General features: G+C 42.5%; 1 protein-coding gene and 1 long non-coding RNA gene across 14 annotated transcripts in view; one reads left to right on the top strand and one right to left on the bottom strand.

Annotated features, from left to right (window-relative positions):
* The first annotated feature begins 123 nt into the window (after positions 1-123).
* Positions 124-13,777, top strand: LOC121135124. The gene is made up of 2 exons (XR_005872306.1): positions 124-302; positions 10,303-13,777. It is a non-coding gene; the product is annotated as an uncharacterized LOC121135124 (long non-coding RNA).
* Brdt (bromodomain testis associated) overlaps positions 11,201-19,933 on the bottom strand; it is a 52,257-nt gene continuing 43,524 nt past the window's right edge. For 8 of the 13 annotated variants that reach the window (XM_021231405.2, XM_040733461.1, XM_021231401.2 and 5 more), the window contains 6 exons: positions 19,408-19,469; positions 18,608-18,779; positions 16,422-16,534; positions 15,548-15,753; positions 14,742-14,919; positions 11,201-11,447 (listed from right to left, as the gene is read on the bottom strand). In XM_021231405.2, the coding sequence (XP_021087064.1) occupies positions 11,379-11,447; positions 14,742-14,919; positions 15,548-15,753; positions 16,422-16,534; positions 18,608-18,779; positions 19,408-19,469 (800 nt within the window). In that variant the 3' untranslated portion in view covers positions 11,201-11,378. Of the gene's footprint in view, positions 11,448-14,741; positions 14,920-15,547; positions 15,754-16,421; positions 16,535-18,607; positions 18,780-19,407; positions 19,470-19,933 lie in introns of those variants that run through there. The other 5 variants (XM_021231407.2, XM_005077385.4, XM_021231408.2 and 2 more) reach the window with 5 other exon arrangements.

Raw genomic sequence — 19,933 nt, 5'->3', positions numbered from 1 at the left:
CGCCCGCTCGCCCGCCCGCTCTCCCGGCCTCGCACACGCCGCGCGCCCAGGCCTCGGGGACCGCGCCAAGAGAGGCCGGCCCGGGCTGTCCTTCGCCGCCCGTGCCACTTCACTAGCGCCTAGCGAAAGAAAGGCGACGCTGAACGCCATCCTGGGGTCCCGCCGAAGCGTCCTGCTCTGAACAGGTTCAGGCAAGCCCTGGTTCCCTGATAACCAGGGATGCCTCCTCAGGCCTGCTTCTGGATGCGAGAACCACGGAGGGTGGCAGGGACTTGTACTAAATCGCCGCATTGTTTCTTCAGGTAGGTACCCCCGACAATCTCTTGCCGATGTTAACTGTTCAGCTTCACTGTTTCTTCAAAGTTATCGGCCCAGCCTGGAAAAAAAGAGCAAAAGGCATAAACTGCACCAAGGAGCGGGCAACTAGTAGGTCTGCTTGCTTGCTCTTAGGAAGGTGTCCTCCCTCGCCCTCTCTCCTCCTTCTCAATCGTCCCCATTGGTGCAGATTCCACAATAGTTTATCAAGTCCCCAGTTGGTGTGTGTGTGTGTGTGTGTGTGTGTGTGTGATCTGCAGGCGTCTTCAGTGGCCAGAAGAGGGCGTTGGAGGGGTGTTACAGGTGGCTTGTAAGTCAGCCTCCTCCTCCCCTCTTGCTAGGAGCTGCATTCAGGTCCTCTGAAAAAGAAGGACTCTTAACTGCTGAGCCATTTCTGTCCCGTTACTCCCGTCTGTATAACTACATGGAATGTTTTGTGTGTGAACACTTTCATTTCACCTAGAAATGAGATTGTAGGGTCAGGCGGCTAATTGGAACCTTGGCTTCCCGGGAGAATCAGGATGGTAGCTTAGGGGTAGAGGTTCTGCCTGCAAACCAGAATTCTTTTTTGTTGTTGTTGTTGTTGTTTTTTTGTTTTTTTGTTTTACCAGACAGGGTTTCTCTGTATTGTTTTGGAGGCTTTCGGTCCAGCCCAGCCTCGAACTCACAGAGATCCGCCTGCCTCTGCCTCTTGAGTGCTGGGATTAAAGGCGTGCGCTACCACCGCCCGGCTGCAAACCAAAATTCTTAAGGCCCTGGGTTCAATTCTACACACACACACACACACACACACACACACACACACACACACACACACACACAAAGTGACCGTACAATTTTGGAATTGCCAACAATCCGAGAGAGTTCCAAGAATGGGTTCCATTCTTGAAAGCGCTGGTTACAGAACTCATCTTAATTCCCGACATCCCAGAGATACACAGGGAACACTGGATCTCCATAGGAGGAGAGGCTGTCCTCGGGAGAGGGGAAGTCGCCAAAGAGCAGAGCACGGGGAAGGGTAGCTGAGGAGGTTGACGAATTAGGACAGAGGGTGACACACATGTCTGAATATGCCATAATAAAACTTACTGCTTTGTATACTAACCTCAACAACCATTAAAAAAAAGAGTACAACTTAATGTGCATTTATTTCTCCAGTAGTGAGTAGTATCGGGCCTCTTCTGTGTGGTCGCGTGCCACTCAGAGATACTCTTCTTCGACAGAGTGTCTATGCCAGTCTTCCACTTGGTGTGGGTCTCTATCCGAGCAATGGGGTCAGGGCCTTGCAGGGGTGGTGGGCCTGCGTGTCTTGTATTACTATACCCATACATACTTTTATTCTTTGTTTTTTCAGGCCTGCATGCACTAGTACTGACTATACCCATACGTACTTTTATTCTTTGTTTTTTTTTTTTTGAGGCCTGCATGTCTTGTACTGACTATACCCATACATACTTTTATTCTTTGTTTTTTTAGGTCTGCATGCACTAGTACTGACTATACCCACACATACTTTTATTCTTTGTTTTTTATGCTTTCTCACAAATGAGTCTGAGAGTTCTTCGTAGTTTATTAAAACCTTTATTAAACTTGTGTTGTCCCTCTTATATTTGTATTTGTCTTTCCAGGAAAAAAATCTTTAATCTTGGTAAAGTCAAATTTGCCAATTTTTCCATCTATTACCCATCATTTTAATGTCAAGAAGTCTAAAAACTCCTGGCCTAACCAATAGAGCCTAAACTTTTTTTTTTTTTTTTTTTTTTGGTTTTTGGTTTTTAGGAGACAGGGTTTCTCTGTATTGTTTTGGAGGCTGTCAGTCCAGCTGGGCCTCGAACTCACAGAGATCCGCCTGCCTCTGCCTCCCGAGTGCTGGGATTAAAGGCGTGCGCCACCACTGCCTGGTGAGCCTAAACATTTTTAAGTTTTATTATATTTTGTGTGATGCAGCTCTTGTACAAGACAGTAGGGTTTGCTTGACTTTCATGTATTTTAGTCTCTGGTGGCACTGGTCTCTAATGACTTCATGTCTATTGGATTGCATCTTTGTCGTGGCTCTTTAGTTCCGTTTCTGGGGTCTCATAGAATTGGGATTTTGTCTTTTCATTCTCTCTCTCTTCCTCTCTTTTTATGATCCTCGTTTGTATGTGTTTTGTATGTTCTTGTTCATATCTCCTAGTCTGTAATGGTTTCTTTCAGGCAAATGCTTGGAGGGAACTGCTATATAACTATCAGAGTGAGTTGAATATAAAATTATGTTGTTTTTTTCGTGACAGGGTTTCTCTGTATTGTTTTGGAGGCTGTCCTGGAACTCACTCTGTAGACCAGGCTGGCCTCAAACTCAGAGATCCTCCTACCTCTGAAGCCTGAGTGCTGGGATTAAAGGCATGTGTCACCAATGTCCAGTTAACTATTTGTTCTTATAAGAGAGCATATTTTACAAAAGTATTATGTGTATTTAGTCTGGCCTGGCTATGTGTGAATTTCCACTAGTCCTCCCCAGCATGTGATGATAAAGATACCATTTGAGCTAACAATGAGTTAGGACCATAAACATATATGGCTTCAGTTTTGTTTCCCTCAATATCAAAGAAGTTGGATGTCTCTCTGCGTTCATTGTCTGTACACATCTCCTAAACTCTCATTAGAGTTAGCAATGCCTATGTGTTGTTCTCAATTCTCCAGGCTTCCAGTCAGGTGTAACTAAAGAGAATGGGTTGTGGTCAATGGGTTGTGAGTGCAAGATGCCTCTTTCAAGTCTGGCCATTAAAAACCTTTTCATGAGCAATATGGCAGTTTGAAAGAGAATGGCCCCAATATGTTCCTGTTTGAATATTTTGTTCTCAGTTGGTAGAACTGTTTGGGAAGGATTAGGAGGTGTGGCCTTGTTGGAGGAGGTGCATCACTGGGGTTGGGCTTTGAGGTCCCAAAAGCCCACATCATTCCTGATTAGGTCTCTCTGCCTCCTACTTGTGGATCAAGATGTGAGCTCTCGGCTACTGCTCCAGCTCTATGCCTGTCTGCCTCGGGATATAAACTTTCTTCTGTATTGTCTTATCACAGCAATTGAAAAGTAACCAAGACAAAAGGGAATCCTCCCTCGGATCCCTTCCCACACACTCTTCGGAGTTCTTTCTCATTTGTCTTTAATGAAAATCCATATAAACCTCTGCTAAAACACACATACACAAAACAAAAGCTTTCTACTGATCATCACACTCTGTTTTCTTGTGACACGTTCACGGCAGAGACCACGTGGCCTCGGTGGAGTGACTAGAAATGGTATGGATAGACGCCATGTGATAAAATGCAGCCTTCATTCCACAGTCTGATTGCATTCGGAATTGCAAGCTGACATACACTTCCGTTTTATTTTTCAGCAAAGACTTGCTATCTTTGCTGTATGCACAGAACTACGACCTATGGTGTGAAAGAATCCTGCAGTCAGCAATGAACTGCACGTAGCTTTTCCTTCCCTCATGGAAAAACTATTACCTCACAAACTTAGACTCTCCTCAGTGCACACCCTCCTGTGGCAAACAGTCCAGAGCAGGGCAAAGAGAAACTATGTGACATGGCACCAGTTATGAGTAGCAGTAGTCATGATCAGTACACCTCACTGTAACCAGCCGTCCCACAAGGACACTTGCCATTGAGAAAAGCTGTGCTAAGGTACACAATGAGAAAAAGTACACAATTAGCACACACTTTAGTGCTGAAAAGAATGGCATCCAAAATCTCAACACATCAAGCTGGCAGGCTCTTTTCTTTCAAAACCTTGAAGATTGACTTCCACTGTCCTAGTATTTTTGTGGCTGATAACTCATTTGGTGAAGTTCAAATAGTCTCTCTAAAATTGCTATTTCTTTGCTTGCTTACACATTTTGCTTATGGTATTATGATGGCCACTGAAAACCATCTTAGATAGGTTTTTATTTTTCACAGTTCTTGGAATGTTATACTTCCAAGATAAAAAGATTCAACCAGGCATGGTGGCTCACACCTCCAATTCTAGCACTCCATGAGTTTGAAATGGGATTATTGGGGTGACTTTTTCTCAATTGTCACCTATCCCTATCCTCCAGTCACACCTACACACACACACACACACACACACACACACACGTAGATATTTACAGAATTCATTTTTTTCAATTTTAAGAAAATCAAAATTGTTGTTTGCTCAAAAATGATTTTTGTTATTTCTGGTTGGTTTCAAAGATTCTCATTAGACACGTGTTAGGTCTTTTAATTTTGACCTGCAGATCAATGGTTGGCAAATTTTCTAACACATTCTCAGTAAGAGGTTGGATGGTATTTTAGTTTTTTTTAATTACATGGTGTGTATTCGTTAGACAGATGTGTGGATATCAGAGACCTTGTGGTAGTAGGTCCTCTCCTTCCACAATCTTGATCCTGGGGATCAAAATCAGGTAGTCAGACTGGGTGGCAAAGCAGTTCCTGACTGTGAAGATGTCAAAGATAAGGGCCAGCCACTTTCCAGCTCAACAAGGAAGAGATGTCAGGGAAAATTCTGTAGAATGTGCAATGACCTCACAGGGAAAGACATTATACAACATGCCCTGTTCCCAGGTTGGAAGGAACCTTATTGGGAAGTTCCCTGAGTCCACCCATGCGTGTTCTTGAGCCCACGCATGTTCCTGAAACTGTGCACCATGAACCCCAGATGCAGTGGGAAGAACGCAGCTTGGGGTGATGAGCTACTCTTAAAAGCAGCACAGAAATCTGATTCAAACCACAGACCTCCCCAACTAACACAGAAGGCCGCATTTTCAGGAAACAAAAGATACTAAAATGGAAAACAGAAAGAAAAGAAAGAAGGAAATATTCGGGCCAAAAAGAAAAAAAAAGACATTTGGTACTCCATCTGGCTTTATGTGTGGTGACTATGATAATTTAACTGGCAAGTATTAAAAATGGCAAGTTTTTGGATCCCCAAATCGACTTTTTTTTTTTTTGGCATGCTAAACAAGAAGTTCCAGGGAATAGGACCAAAGGCTATAAGACAGGTGCCTACTTTAACAGCACTTTAAGAGTTTTGAAGAAACGATGAAAATGTCTACTTTTTAAGAAATAAATATTTTAGAGAGTATCAATGTTTTTAAAATGTTAGGGCTCAGGAAATAAATCTTGAGAGGTCATGTCAGAACTAAAGATGAGCCCTGGCAAACCCTTCTCACCCCCATGCTCCTCCCCCTTCACCACCCTCCCCTGCTGCTCCCTTCAGTACCCGGGCAGGATGAGAGGCTGCATCAAATGCTGGGGGCTCTCTTTCAATGTACTACTACCCTCTAGCTGCGCACAGAATCCCCCGAGCACTTCCTGAAACCAGTCTCGGCCTTTGCTCCTAGCCCATCTCTGTTTCTCTCTGCCACCCACCAACCTGCAGGAGCACTCCCTACCAGGGAACCCACAGCTGCCACACTTTCCTAAGATCCAGAGAGGGCAACAGATTGGAGCAACATCTACTTAACAAAGACGAGACCAGGTGTCAACATCTACCAGCAACTCAACCACCCTAACCCCAGACGCTTGGACACAAACATGAACGGCCAAGACAGCGTTGCCTCCAGCAGAGTCCAGGACCCCTCCACAGAGCCCAGGACCCCTCCACAGAGCCCAGGACCCACCCAGCAGAGCCCAGGACCCCTCCACAGAGCCCAGGACCCCTCCACAGAGCCCAGGACCCCTCCAGCAGAGCCCAGGACCCCTCCACAGAGCCCAGGACCCACCCAGCAGAGCCCAGGACCCCTCCACAGAGCCCAGGACCCACCCAGCAGAGCCCAGGACCCACCCAGCAGAGCCCAGGACCCCTCCACAGAGCCCAGGACCCCTCCAGCAGAGCCCAGGACCCCTCCACAGAGCCCAGGACCCACCCAGCAGGCTGTGAGGAAGGCGATAGATACAGCTGAAGCAGGGCAAGGACTTCAAAGAGCAATCACGAACATGATTCAGGACCCTAAAGAGGCCATGAGTGAATCCCTTAGTGAAATCTGTGAAAACACTAACAGAAGAAGGAAATGAGTAAACCAGTTCAAGACTTAGGTGCAAACAGAATCATAAAGGAAACCCAAACTGACCAGGCGATAGTGGTGCATGCCTTTAATCCCAGCACTCCAGAGGCAGAGATAGGTGGATCTCTGTGAGTTTAAGGCCAGCCTGATCTACAGAGCAAGTTCTAGTACAGGCCTCAAAGCTACAGAGAAGCCCTGTCTCAAAAAACAAACAAACAAACAAACAAAACCCCAAAACCCCAAAACAAAACAAAACAAAAACCAAACTGAAACCTGGAAAGGGAAAATTTAGGAAGTCAAACAAAACCCTCAGAGGTAAGCCTCGCCAACAGAGTACAAGACATGGAAAAGAGATTCTCCAGGTAATGAAGACAAAGTAGAAGAAATGGATACCTCAGTCAAAAGAAATGTTAAATTAAAAATATCCAGGCACAAAACATCCTGGAAACATCCAGGACGTTGTGAAAAGATTAAATCAACAAATAATATGAATAGAGGAAGGTAAAGAAACCCAGGATCTAAGGCACAGGAAATATTTTCAACAAAATCATAAAAGAAAATTTCCCCAACCTAAAGAAGGAGGTGCCTATCAAGGTACAAGAAGCATATAGGACACCAAATAGCACCATAAAAGAAATTCCCCATAGCAATTAAAACACTAAACCTACAGAACAAAGAAAGAATATTAAAATTAACATGCAAAAGAAGACCCATTAGAACAACAGCTGACTGTTGGAGACTCTGAAAACCAAAAGGGCCTGGATGGGTGTTCAGGGTAAGGAGACGCAGATGCCACTCCAGACAAAAGTATCTGTAGATCTACAGATCTCTATACCCAACAAAACTTTCAATCACAACAGATGGAAAAAGAAAGAACCAATCTACCAATCTTGCACTACAGAAGGCACTAGAGGGAAAACTGCAGCCTGGAGGGGCTAGCCACACCCAAGAACCACAGGAGTACATAATCACCAAACAGTAAACCAAAAGAGAAAACTCACCCATAATTAACAGAACAACAAGAGCAATAAAAACTGCTCATTGATAACTCCGAGTAACAGTTTCAAATTTCCCAATAAAAAGATACAAGGTACAGACTGGGTTAGAAATCAGGATCCACCCTTCTGCTGCATCCAAGAAAAACATTTTAATAACAAGGACAGACATCAGTTCAAAGTAAAAAGATGGAAAAAGATATTCTAAACACATAGACCCCCAAAAGCAAGAGAGTGTAGCCATTTTAATATCTGACAAAACAGATTTCAAACCAAAACGAATCAAAAGAGATCAGGAAGGACACTACACACTCACCAAAGGAAAAATCTACCCTCAATATTGTAAGTACATGTTGACCCTCAGACACTGATAGAGGGAGACTTCAATGCCTGACTTTCACCAATGGACAGGTCATCCAAAACAAGAACTAAACAGAGAAATGCTGGAGTTAACAGATATTATAAACCAAATGGACCTAACCTATCTACAGAAAATTTCACCCAAACACAAAAGAATATGCCTTCTTATCTTCACCTCATGGAGTTTTCAACAAAATTAATCACATACTCAGATACAAAGCAAATCTCAACAGATACAAGAAAGCAAAAATAACACCCTGCATCCTATATGGCCACCATGGACTAAAGCTGGTCATCATCAGCAACAGAAGTAACAGAAAGCTTATAAACTCATGGGAACTGAACAACTCTACTGGATGAAAAACGGGCCAAGACAGCAATGGAGAAAAATTAAACTTTTTCAGAACTGAATGAAAATGAAAACACAGAACTATGGGGACAATGAAGGCAGCTCTAAGAGGCAAGCTCATAGCGCTCATAGCACTAAGTGCCCACTAAGGATTGGAGAGATCTTGTGTTAGGAACATAGCTGCACACCTGAAAGCTCAGGAACCATAAAAAGAAATCATCCCCCCAAAAGAGCAGACAGCAAGAAGCAAACTCAAGGATGAAATCAATGAAATAAAAAACAAACAAAATTAATTTTAAAAAAAAGCAGAACAGTGAAGGCAAAATGGGGGACACAGGAACAGGCATAGAGGGAGCCTAGAGAATCATAAGATGTATCTTCAAAACTAGTACTCCATGAGACTGGAAAACATAAATGAAATGGATACACTTCCTGATATATACCACCTACCAAAGTTAGATCAAGGTGCAATTTAAAGAGACCCATGACTCCTCGTGAAACAGAAGCAGTAACTGAATGTCTCAGCAACAACAACACCCCGGGGCCAGATGGATTCAGCAAAGAATTCTATCAGACTTTCAGATAATTAACACTAATGCTCCCCAAATTATTCTGCAAAATAGAAACCAAAGAGACATCACCTATTTCCTTTTATGAGACCACAATTATCCTGATACCTAAACTATACAAAGACCCCACTGAGAAAGGAATTACAAACCAACCTTAGATGTAGGCATGCTACAATCTATGTAACTACAGGTGCATAGAGTAAGGGACTAGGGAGAAGGGGAAATAGAAGAGATAGTGTGGGGAGGTGTAGGGAGACTGGAGGGGGAACATTAAATAGAGAGAGAGGAAAGGGGGCAAAGGGATTGAAAATGGGGAGGGACAACTAATGCTAAGGGCCATTTGAGGGGTCATGTGGAAATGTACTACTGTAGCTTATTAAAATGAATACATAGAGGGAAGAAATCAAACTGATGCTAAGGCCCTATTGCTAAAGACAATACCTACACCTCTCACTGAGCATGGAGAAGCCAAGCTGGTACCCAGCTAGAGCCTTCACCCCTGCTAACTAGTACTCTGCTTGCTGCCAGAGGAGAAAGGGAACCACTAACCCAGTTACGACCCCGGCCATCTAGAATGATGACATCCCTGCATGACACGCGGGTGTGAGTGTCACGGGTGGGGTCTGTGGGAGTAAACAGCCATTCTCTGATGGGATTTAAGTCCCGCCCCATGAAATGGAGCCCATGCCTGACTACTGCTCGGGTGGCTAAGAACCTGAGACAAGATAGGCCATGGACCTAGGGGAAAACCAAATACTATTGTTCTGCTAAAGGAACACAGCAATAAAATGACTCCTAATGTTATTCTGCTATACTCATAGATCAGTGTCTCATTTGGCTATCATCTGAGAGACTTCTTGCAGTAGATGAGAACGAACATAAACACTGGCAAGTGTACAGTGTGCAGAGAGCGAAACACTAGAATACTCAGTCCTACATGGAATGTCTTCACCAAACCCTCCCCTCATGGTTCAGTCTGCTACGTGGAAGAGGAGGTAGAAAAATGGTAACAGTCAGAGGTGATGGATGACTCCAAGGAAATGTCGTCTTCCAGCACAACAGGACTGATGAGCACACTAACTCAAAAACTGTGTCAGTAAGCACAGGGTACACTCAGGTTCAAGTCAGACAGGGGCCCGGGACCCAGAGGAGGAAGTAGACACGGGCCACACCCCTAACCAAGGAATTAGCTGCAACTGGCAATGCTTGCAAAGGAAAAATTAGTGTTCTTCAATGGAGTCTCCTGATATATTAATCACACTTAAAAGGTAGGTTCATGCCCAGCAGTAGATGGCCAACACAAAATGAACTCAGTGGTATTTTTCGCAGACGTTTTGGTTTGATATTGCTTTGTTTGTTTGTTTTGTCTTACTAGTCTTTTGCTTGTATTTTTCTTTGATTTTGTATTTTTGTTGTGCGTGTTGAACTTTCTCTTTTTTACCTATTTATTTATATTCTGGTTTGTGTGCCATTTGGCTTGCCTATTTTTCGATGAGACAGAAAGAAGGGGTGAAGTCATATGGGTGGGGAACTGGGAAGAGTTGGGGCCAGGGAAACCATGATCAGAATATATTGTACAAAAAATTATTTAAATGAAGAAAAGGTATAATATAACAAAATAGCTATACCTTTAATTCTGGTTGTTTCGTGAAAATAATACCATCTTCTTACTCTCTTTCTAGCATGCCTGCATACACTCCAGTTTTATGAATCGGATCTTGCGTGGAGCCCTAGCTGCCCTGAAATTTGCTATGTGAGCCAGGCTGGCCTTGAGTCTGCAGCAGCGCCTCCTCTTGGCTCTGCCCCCAAGCACTAGGACTGCAGCAGGAGTGCGTGGCTGTGTCTGGACACATTTGGAATTTGTACTTTAGATGATATCACAACAGCACCTAAAATCAAGTTATATATGTTTCAAGAGTTCAAAGATTTAAAATTCAAAAAGAGAATATAGGTGGTTTTGACATAATTGCAGTTTGAAAATGACAAATCATAAAGGTTTTATAGACTACGACTTCCCATAAGTAGGCAAATATTCACTGCCATCACCTACACATTTTAAAAAATCTGACACATTCCTACAGAAGCTTGTACACACAATATTTACTATCACTGTGTTTCAAATCATAGCTAATAGTGCTCTAAAAAAAGTCAGGATAGAATTTAAACGTGGATGCAGCAGATCCTCTGCCACTGTCAGGCACCGGGAAACAAGGTAGCAGGGTAGGTATCTCTTGTTAGACACTCCAGTTAACTCTGACAGCACACTCCTCTAGGCCCAGCACTTGAGAGGCGAGGGCAGGAGACTCAGGAGTTCAAGGTCATCCATCCTTGGCTACATTGTTGAGTTTACACAGCAGCTTGAGGCGCGTGAGACTGTCTCAAACAAACAAGCAGATTGCTAAAAACTCGGCAGAACCTGCTTTTATGTACTTTTATATATTCTTCATTTTTTTTTCAATCAGATGATTCCTTTCAGGGTTGCTTAGATCAGGGTTATAATACATAGCTGACAGTCCTCTGTAGAATGAATAAAATCTGTTCACTTTAGAGATGAAAATTATAAAACTTTTTTATAAATTATGTTATTAAAATGAACATATTTATTAAAAGTGTAAGTGAAAAATATTTAATCATTTTAGGGCAGTCAAAACACAATATATGATTGGTATCTTGGTGGTTGAAAGTAATCACTTTACCACATGCTTTGTAAACATTTGTACCATTCATTTAGAGTTGATAGTCAATTTAAAACTGAGCTTTAATCAAAGTTATTTTCAAACATTGTCATAATGTCACTTTGAAGAGTCATATCAATGGTACCCGCCATCTGTAAAAAAGAGAAGATTCTCATTAATTAAGATGCATGCTTTTATTACAGTTTTATATAGATATACATTTGGAAAAATTTCATGCAAAATATAAATGACTACCTTGCTGACCATATATATAATTTTAGATTAAACACATACGTGGTTTCTTTAAATAGACTATACATATAATAAAATGCCACAAGGACATTTAAGTTTAATTCTCCAATGAAGAAGAGAATCTCAGTGAGAATGCAAGCTGGATGCAGTGTTTCCTTGTCCCTGGGACCATCACAGCACCAGGCACAGGGAGTCGTCTTAACCACACTGGAAAGACGGCTCAGTAGTTAAGTGAGCCAGACAAAAGACTGCCTTCAATTCCCAGCACCCATGTCAGGTGGCCCACAACTACCTGTAACTCTAACCAGGCTAACTTACTCCTCTGGCCTCAATGGGTGTGAGCATGCCACACACTGACACACACACACACACACACACACACACACACACACACACACACACACACTTTTGAAAGTTTAGTCTTAGCAATGCAATATACAATCCCTGTGTGAGAAAATGCTAGCTTACAGTGTAAAGCTATGGGCTTTCATTGATTCTGACACTGACTAGTAACTGTTTGTTTATGAGAATGGGATCAAAGCACAGGGCAGTGTGAGGGAGAGTGTTCATTTGCATATTAGCAATCTTTAAGAAATGAGCTAAAAGAGCAGAAAATGCTAAGTCAAACAAAAGAAGCATGGTCACGACATTCTTTTGTCAAGCAAAGTCGGAAGTTATTATGAAAAGGGTTTTGTATAAACTGCATTCTAAGAGGAAATGAGTGACACGTGAGGGGACAGGGGAATGCTCTAGTAGGCATTCGTTTCCAGGGGAGTCCTTTAAGAGTTTTCTAAATGCTTCTTGCCATGTGAAGTAATAGCAAGCATTAAAATATAAAAGGGCTCCACCCACTCCCCACAGCAGATCAGTGAGATGCAAAAGCTCTGGTCTGTGGCCAGTTGGTTGGCTTCTTGGATGTGAACTGGCAGTTTCATTAGTTGTGTAGGAAAGGATTTAGAGCTATGGCCTACCTACCAAAAGGATAATAAAAGGCTTATTTCTCCAACATCACAAAGAGGGGTGGGGCATGTCTGACTCTAACAGACTGTAAGAACTCCTTAAAGTTTGCCTTAGAGATCAACAAACAACAACAAAACTTAAATCAGGACATTTTGAATGCTCAGCCTCCTAAGATGGCAATTATCTAGCCGGAGTAGTTCTTTGAAGCTTATTTTTGACTGCCGCGTAAGAGCTGGAAAAGTTCCTGTCTAAGTATCATGCAGTGCTGCTCTATAGCAGGCACACTGGAAAACTGGAAGAAAATCTAATGAAACCTTTTTTACATTTAAGTAAAAATGAAAATCTTTATTTTGAAGGTTGCATGTAGAATCTTATTTTAGATTCACATATATCTTAGCTAAAGTCAGTTCACTTTCAGAGACTCTTCACCAATCAACATTAGGGATCATGACTTAAAATACCACTTGACTTTGCAGCAGGTACGGCAGGCTGGGTATTCCTTTCTCTGTGGTCCCAATCACAGATGGAGGACTCCACGGCTGATGAAGGAGACTGCGTGACGTGGACTCTGAGTGCTGCTACAGGCTCTGGGCTAGTCAAGCTCCTGAAAGGTGCTCAGGGTATCAGGAATGACATCAGGCTGGGAGGGGTTGCTAGGGGGCGCTAGACTTTTGTGAAAGTACTGGAAGATGACTAAAATCAGGTACTTGTGAGTGTCAACAAGAGGATTCATGAGTTTTTAAGAAAGCAATAAACAATCCTCTAAATGTTTGAAACTGATAATAGAACATGCCTATCACAGTAGGAACTTGTACAAAAGCAGGGTTGTATAGTAAACTCTGGGACAGAGGATGTAGCTCAGTGCTAGATGCTGTTCAATAAAACAAAATCTGTGTAACACTGCCATTCATTTCTGCCTCTGATCCCAGTATTCAAGAAGCTGTGGCAGGCGAGATTTCATCTCACCACAATCAGAATGGTAATCAGCAAGAAAACAAAAAGCAACAAATGCTCTCAAGGATATAGGGAGACCTAAAGAATGCCAGGAATGTAAATTAGTATAGACATTATGGAAATCAGTCTGGGTGTTCTTCAAAAAATAAACTAAAAATATACAGCTCTACCATTCCTGGGCATATACCCAAAGGAATCAGAGTCCCCATAGAAATAAAGAAACCTGAACATCTACATGTACTGTGACACCATTCCCAATAGTTAAGCACACATCAACAGATGAATGTATAAATAAAAGATATGTCTGTATCTCTAATGAAGCATTCCTCAACTATTAAGAGTGAAATTATGTGTTGGCAGGAAAATGAATAATGGAATACATAGAAGCTAGATTTTTGTGAAAGTCATGAAAATAGAAGGGAAACTATTTGATAAAGAGACCAGTGGGAAGGGGTTTTAGTCAAGAGTAGGTTGTGGGGTATGAATATGATCAAGGTATATTAATAATGAAACTAATTATAACTTACATATAATAATGAAATGTACAAACATGGAAGGTACAGAGTGAATATTGACAGGAACTATTGACTTACTGCGTGTATGAGTGTGTGTGTGTGTATGAGTGTGTGTGTATGAGTGTGTGTATGAGTGTGTGTGAGTGTGTGTATGAGTGTGTGTATGAGTGTGTGTGCGTGTGTATGAGTGTGTGTGCGTGTGTGTATGAGTGTGTGCGTGTGTGTATGAGTGTGTGTGAGTATGAGTGTGTGTGTGTGTGTGTGCACATGCCTGTGGGAAGCCAGAGATTCACATTGAGCGTCTTCCCTGATTGCTCTCCGCCTTCCATATTGAGGCAGGTCTCTCAGTTGAACCCAGAGCACACGGATTGAGCTTCTCTAGCTAGTTAGCCTGCTCTGGTGGTTCCTTGTTTCTACCTCCGAAGTGTTGAGATATTGGCAGCTCCCCGGCATCTGTGTGGATTCTGGGGATCTGCACTACCTTCTGCTTGTTTCTTCTGACTGTGATATCTGTCCCCACGGTCTCCCATGAAAGAAGGTCCTGGCTGTCTTTCCTTTCCTAGTTAGGTCGGTAAGTTAGAGAGTACACTTACTTAACTTTCCTAGTTAGGTCGGTAAGTTAGAGAGTACACTTACTTAACTTTCCTAGTTAGGTCGGTAAGTTAGACAGTACACTTACTTAACTTTCCTAGTTAGGTCGGTAAGTTAGACAGTACACTTACTTAACTTTCCTAGTTAGGTCGGTAAGTTAGACAGTACACTTACTGCTTCTCTCCTCCTCCGTTCTTGCTCCTTCTCCCTTGCCAAGTTCCGGTCTTTGAGAAGCCAGAGTTTGCTTTTGTCTTGAGCTTCCGATGGCTGCTGCTCACCCTGCTCTTCTCCATCACACTTGCTTTCCATTTTATGTGATAAAGATTCTAGCAGCAAGCCATTCCCAAGTTCCCTAAATAAATAGGAGGGATTAAAGTAGGTTTTAAGTTACTTAACATTTTTTAACAACGATGTGATTAAACAATGACAAGAAACAAGCAATGCATGGGTCCCATGTTGTCAGGGTTCCTCCTCTCCCCTTCTCCCTCCTTCCTTCCTTTCTTGACAGGACCTTCCCCTATGTAGCTCAGGATGACCTTAAACTTCTGATCCCCCTGCCTTCACCTTCCCGGATGCTGTGATTACAGGCGTGCGCTACTGCACGGGGATCAAATCCAGGAGCTGCACCCCACGCCCCTGACTTTACTTCTCATGTGACAGGCTTTGATTGTGTAATCTATACTAACAACAACAACAACAAAAAAGGTCTTATACACCAAGGGCCACACACAGCACTATCTTCCTACATTAGAATGGAAAATCTTGGAAGATAGTTCTGGGAAGTATAGTCCTTGTAATTTGGTAACATTTGCATCTTTACAAGCTTGACTTCTTGCTATTTCTGCCTTTTTAAAAATGTATACAACCACTTAGAGAAATATTGATAAGACACACTTTTTAAACTACAGTTTGTGTTGTGTTCCACTAGACAACTGAACCACAGTAATTTGCAAACTGTCAGATACATCTCTGTCACAAACCTCTCATTTTCATGAGGCCCTTTGGCTTCCTTCACGCTGGGCTCCAGGTGTCTCCGCGTCTGCTCCTGTGTCCGGGCCTTGACTTCTTTCTCTATGGCAGCCTTTCTAAACTGGTTGAAAAGCTCATCTGAGGGTTTCAGTACACTTGACGGTCTCACTGACTTGCCTAGACTTTTCCAAGAGTCTGCATTTTTAATCTTTATATCCTAAGGTAGACAGATATTTGATTCAGCCCATGTTTATAGCTATCAATCAAATTTTGGAAGGAAAATGGTTTCTTATGACTAGGTAATAGAGCAGGCTAAGGTTGGAAGGACCTTTGTGGACTCTGATTTCAGTTGGGGAAAACAGGTAATTTAAACTCAGTTGTTTAACTAAAATAACAAGGTGTATATGGTTTCAATGTGGTTCACTCTGGGCATTAACAGAGTGAATGGTTTAGATTTTGTATCCAGACAATAATCCTAAGCATTAAGAAACGGTGAGGTGGAGGCTTGTGCCCTGAGTACTTCTAAGAAAAGAGCGGGGACCCAACACCTTCATTGTTTGAAAATTAGTCTCAAAGGCCTGAAACAGGACCTCATAGTATCCCAAGCATATAGAAGATAGGTTGAAAAAAAATGGGCTAGTGTGTGCTCTGAAGGCTAGGGAACTCTTCCACAGACTCTAAAAATGGTTTTCTGACAGGCTATTAACATAAGTAAAGGTTATGGCAGGTAGCAGGTACATTTGCTTACATGTATTTTTTTTTGACATAAACAAAAGTTAGGATTAGGATTCCAATCTTACTTTTGTTAGTGTTTACAAATCTTTCCTATGATTCATATTAAATCTTAAGTCCTTTCAACATTTGAGAAAAATCACATCATTTTACCTTCTGCACAGGAACATGACAGCCTGGTTCTAGGGTTGAGGGACTCTCAGCAGAGGTAGGTACCACAGTGGGGCCATTAGAGGCTTGTTTGGAATCACCTAGAAGCACACACCCTTTAGAAAAGCATAATGGAAATACTTCAAGGTACTTATTCAGAGTTTAATTTTCATTTTCTTCCCACGTCAGACATCACAAAAATAAAATACCCAGATATAATGGCACATGCCTTTAATCCCAACAATTAAGAGGCTGAGGCAGGAGAGTCATGATTCAAGGTCAGCTTACTACTTAGGAGATCCTGACTAAGAAAAAAGAAAACCAAAATGAAAGACTGACACACACACACACACACACAGAGAGAGAGAGAGAGAGAGAGAGAGAGAGAGAGAGAGAGAGAGAGAGAGAGAGAGAGAGAGAGAGAGAGAGAGGGAGAGAGAGAGAGAGAGAACTAAGTCTTCTATGCATTATAACTTTATTATATTGTTTGCTGGGTTGTGAGTAAACATTTCTCACTTGTAGGTGACGGTGACCTTTTCTTTTCTTTTCTTTTTTTTACTGTTTTTATTTTGGGACCATGAAGGGTAGCTGGCGTCATGGCTGACACCCACCATGATGTGGAGCAAGCCTGTTCTCACCATATGGAGCTCTCTAGTCTGTAGACTGGTTTCAGCTCCAGAGGTAGATCTGGATTAGGCTAAACTGTCATGAAAATTCTGCCTTCCCCTGGTGAGTAAAAAAGAACAGAACTGGGAAAGGCTTCCAGGAAGGCAGGATATGGTACTAGATGTCAATATGAGGAAAAAAAAAAACAGAATAGGACAGTACATACTATAATACCAACCTACCAGACAAAGTGTGTTCACTGGTGCAACAGTTGTGTGACTGTTAATGGGGTAACCAACTGCTTTCTGAGTTTATCTGAGGTTTGTTCCACAGGAAGAATTCATACCTGGCAGTGTAAACTTGGTCAAAAGCTCATGGCTGGAGAGATCAAAGACCACAGGGGAGAATCTACTTCCATTTGGTTAAGTGGTCATATTGTTTGTGTTTACACCCTTAGATATGTGTTCTCAGCCGTGGTTAGGAAATCTTTTGCAGTGGGCAGCTATGCAGAGAGACCCATACTGTTCAGAGTGCTGAATATATGCCTGGGGGAGTTCAGTTCTGAAGGCCACTTGACACATCACAGTACTGTGAAACTTCTCTCTCTCGAATCCTCACTGTTCCATTCTGCTACCTTGAGCCAGCAGGGCCATCGTGCCCCATCTGTGACTAACACAGCACGGCGCCTCCCACGTGGTGCTCAGTTCCCCTGCCAGTCCTTTCTTCCTGCCACTCCCTTCATTTCCCCTCACAACTGTAACCTTGCCGCCTCTATCGTCTTCCCTACAAAAATCACTCCTTCCTTCTCTCCTAAGAATCCATCGTGCGTCTCCAGTAGGGGACACAGTGCTCTGTCTACCCTGGAGACTGTGCTCGTCCTCTGGCCTTCTCTGGCCACGAGTCTGTGTCTGTCTCTTTTGTTTATGTTTATTCATGGTTTGTGGTTTTGTTGTTGTTGTCTTGTTGAACTGGGAATTGAACCAGGGGCCTCATGTATGCTTACCACATACTCTACCATTGGGTTACAAGCCTAGTCCCTGGCTTAATCTTTTCTCTGATCTCTATTTCCTTCTGCACAAGGATGACTATAACTTGAGTAAAAGACAAAACAGAAGAGCATGGAGTCTCAACTGGAAGCAACAAGAGAATCAAAGTCCCTGTGGTCCTCCTAATCCAGAGTTCAAGGTCATCCCTGGGTACGCAGTGGGTACAAGGAGAGTTTGGAGCATGTGACTATGACTTGAAAAACAGAAAACCTACTTTGTTTTCTCCACATCACTGCCCCTTACTTTTCCCCACACAGGTGTTAGAACAGCATTTGCCAAGGTAGCTAAAATATGGTGCTTAAGTTGAGTACTGAAAAAGATTTTTCACCATTCTATATACCCGAGAAAATTGATTATAAATTATATAAATATAGTGAGTGCTTATGTATATAAGGCAGACAGTTTTAACCGTGTGCTTCAGTGATGAGTTCATCCTGGACCTGGCTCATTCGGTGTTTCTCAGATGTGTAACACTGACAATACCCTCAGTGTTCTCACATGTGGCCTCAGCCAGAGTGGCTTCCTTGTGTTTCTTACCTACAAGAGGCTGAGTCTGCACAGATGCAAAGCTCCCTGTAGTCTGCGGATGTTCTGATACATGGTGGCCATGCACATGCTGGAATTGTTTCCCGACTGCTCCAGGTGGTGCTGTAGTCTGCTGAGCAAGGGGAGGTTCGGTAGAGGCTGTATCTTGCACAGAAGACTGTATCTGGTGGACAAAGACTAGGTTATCCTTCAGAGCTCTTACTGCACAAGAAACACAAAAAGGGAACGGGACACAGGCAGCAAGCAGCAGACTTGAGTGAAAATGTGTTACTAAGTCACACAGATCTGCTCGAGAAATCCTGTAGATGAGGACACCACGGTTTAGGAAGTTTAAATAGCTTGCTCGATTCCCATGTCTTAGATCTTCAGAACCCTGAGGGCTGATCTTCTTCTAGTCTTTGTTTAAAAATTACTCACAGGACTCTGCATACCTTGTTTTGTGCACCAAGACATAAGTATTCTTCTGCATCCATAATATTGAGACTGAGCTGGAATTTCTAGAACTTACTCAACTTAGCTGACATATAACAGTTATTATCTTATAAGAAAGGAGGAAGCAAAGTCATTTCTATAGTCAACATCCTTTAAGAGAAAGTCTTTGAACACCTAGTTGATAAGCTAGCCCAAACCCTTGGTCCTCCTACCTCTTCCTCCTCTGTGCTGACACCATTTGTTGGTTCTACCACACCCAGAATGCCCCCCTCACAAATGTTTTAAAGAAAGTTACTACTACACCAGCCATTACAGCACATACACTGTTCTCAATACTGATGTTAAAAGATTCAGCTTACCTTTATACTCTCTTTTGGAGGCAAATCATTCTGTTTTGCGCCAGTAAATTTAGGACATATTTCTGAAAATGTATGTAGATAATTATAACATTTGTAAACTTAAAAAAAAAACTACCAAGTTACAACTTTTTCATATTAGAAATGCAGAACCATGAAACTGAGAGCTGTTAAAGGGACCCGACTCCCTGGTCACAGGACATCAGTCAGTCAAAGGGACCCAACTCCCCACACTGTCAGCCAAAGGGTCCTGACTCCCTGGTCACAGAAATTCCACTTTGGATTACATTCAGGAAAAAACCAAGTGTGTTCCTTCAGTGTAAGGAACTTCAGTGAGAATTTAAAAAGAAAGTTACAAAACAGAGCTCATGTTTTCAGACAGCAGAACCAATTACACCAGATAAAGAGCAGCTCCATGGGGCTTAGTTAAAATCATCATGAACACACACAAGAGAAACAAGAGCTACTTATTTATCTGCGAGGATACACAGGGTGAATTTTTCATGAGTCAAATACTTGATACCCTTGT

Source organism: Mesocricetus auratus, unplaced genomic scaffold (genome assembly GCF_017639785.1).
Source record: "Mesocricetus auratus isolate SY011 unplaced genomic scaffold, BCM_Maur_2.0 Super-Scaffold_100031, whole genome shotgun sequence".
Taxonomy (NCBI): Eukaryota; Metazoa; Chordata; class Mammalia; order Rodentia; family Cricetidae; genus Mesocricetus; species Mesocricetus auratus.
The sequence above is the reverse complement of the archived record's forward strand: the minus strand, read 5'-3'. Positions and strand labels throughout refer to the sequence as shown.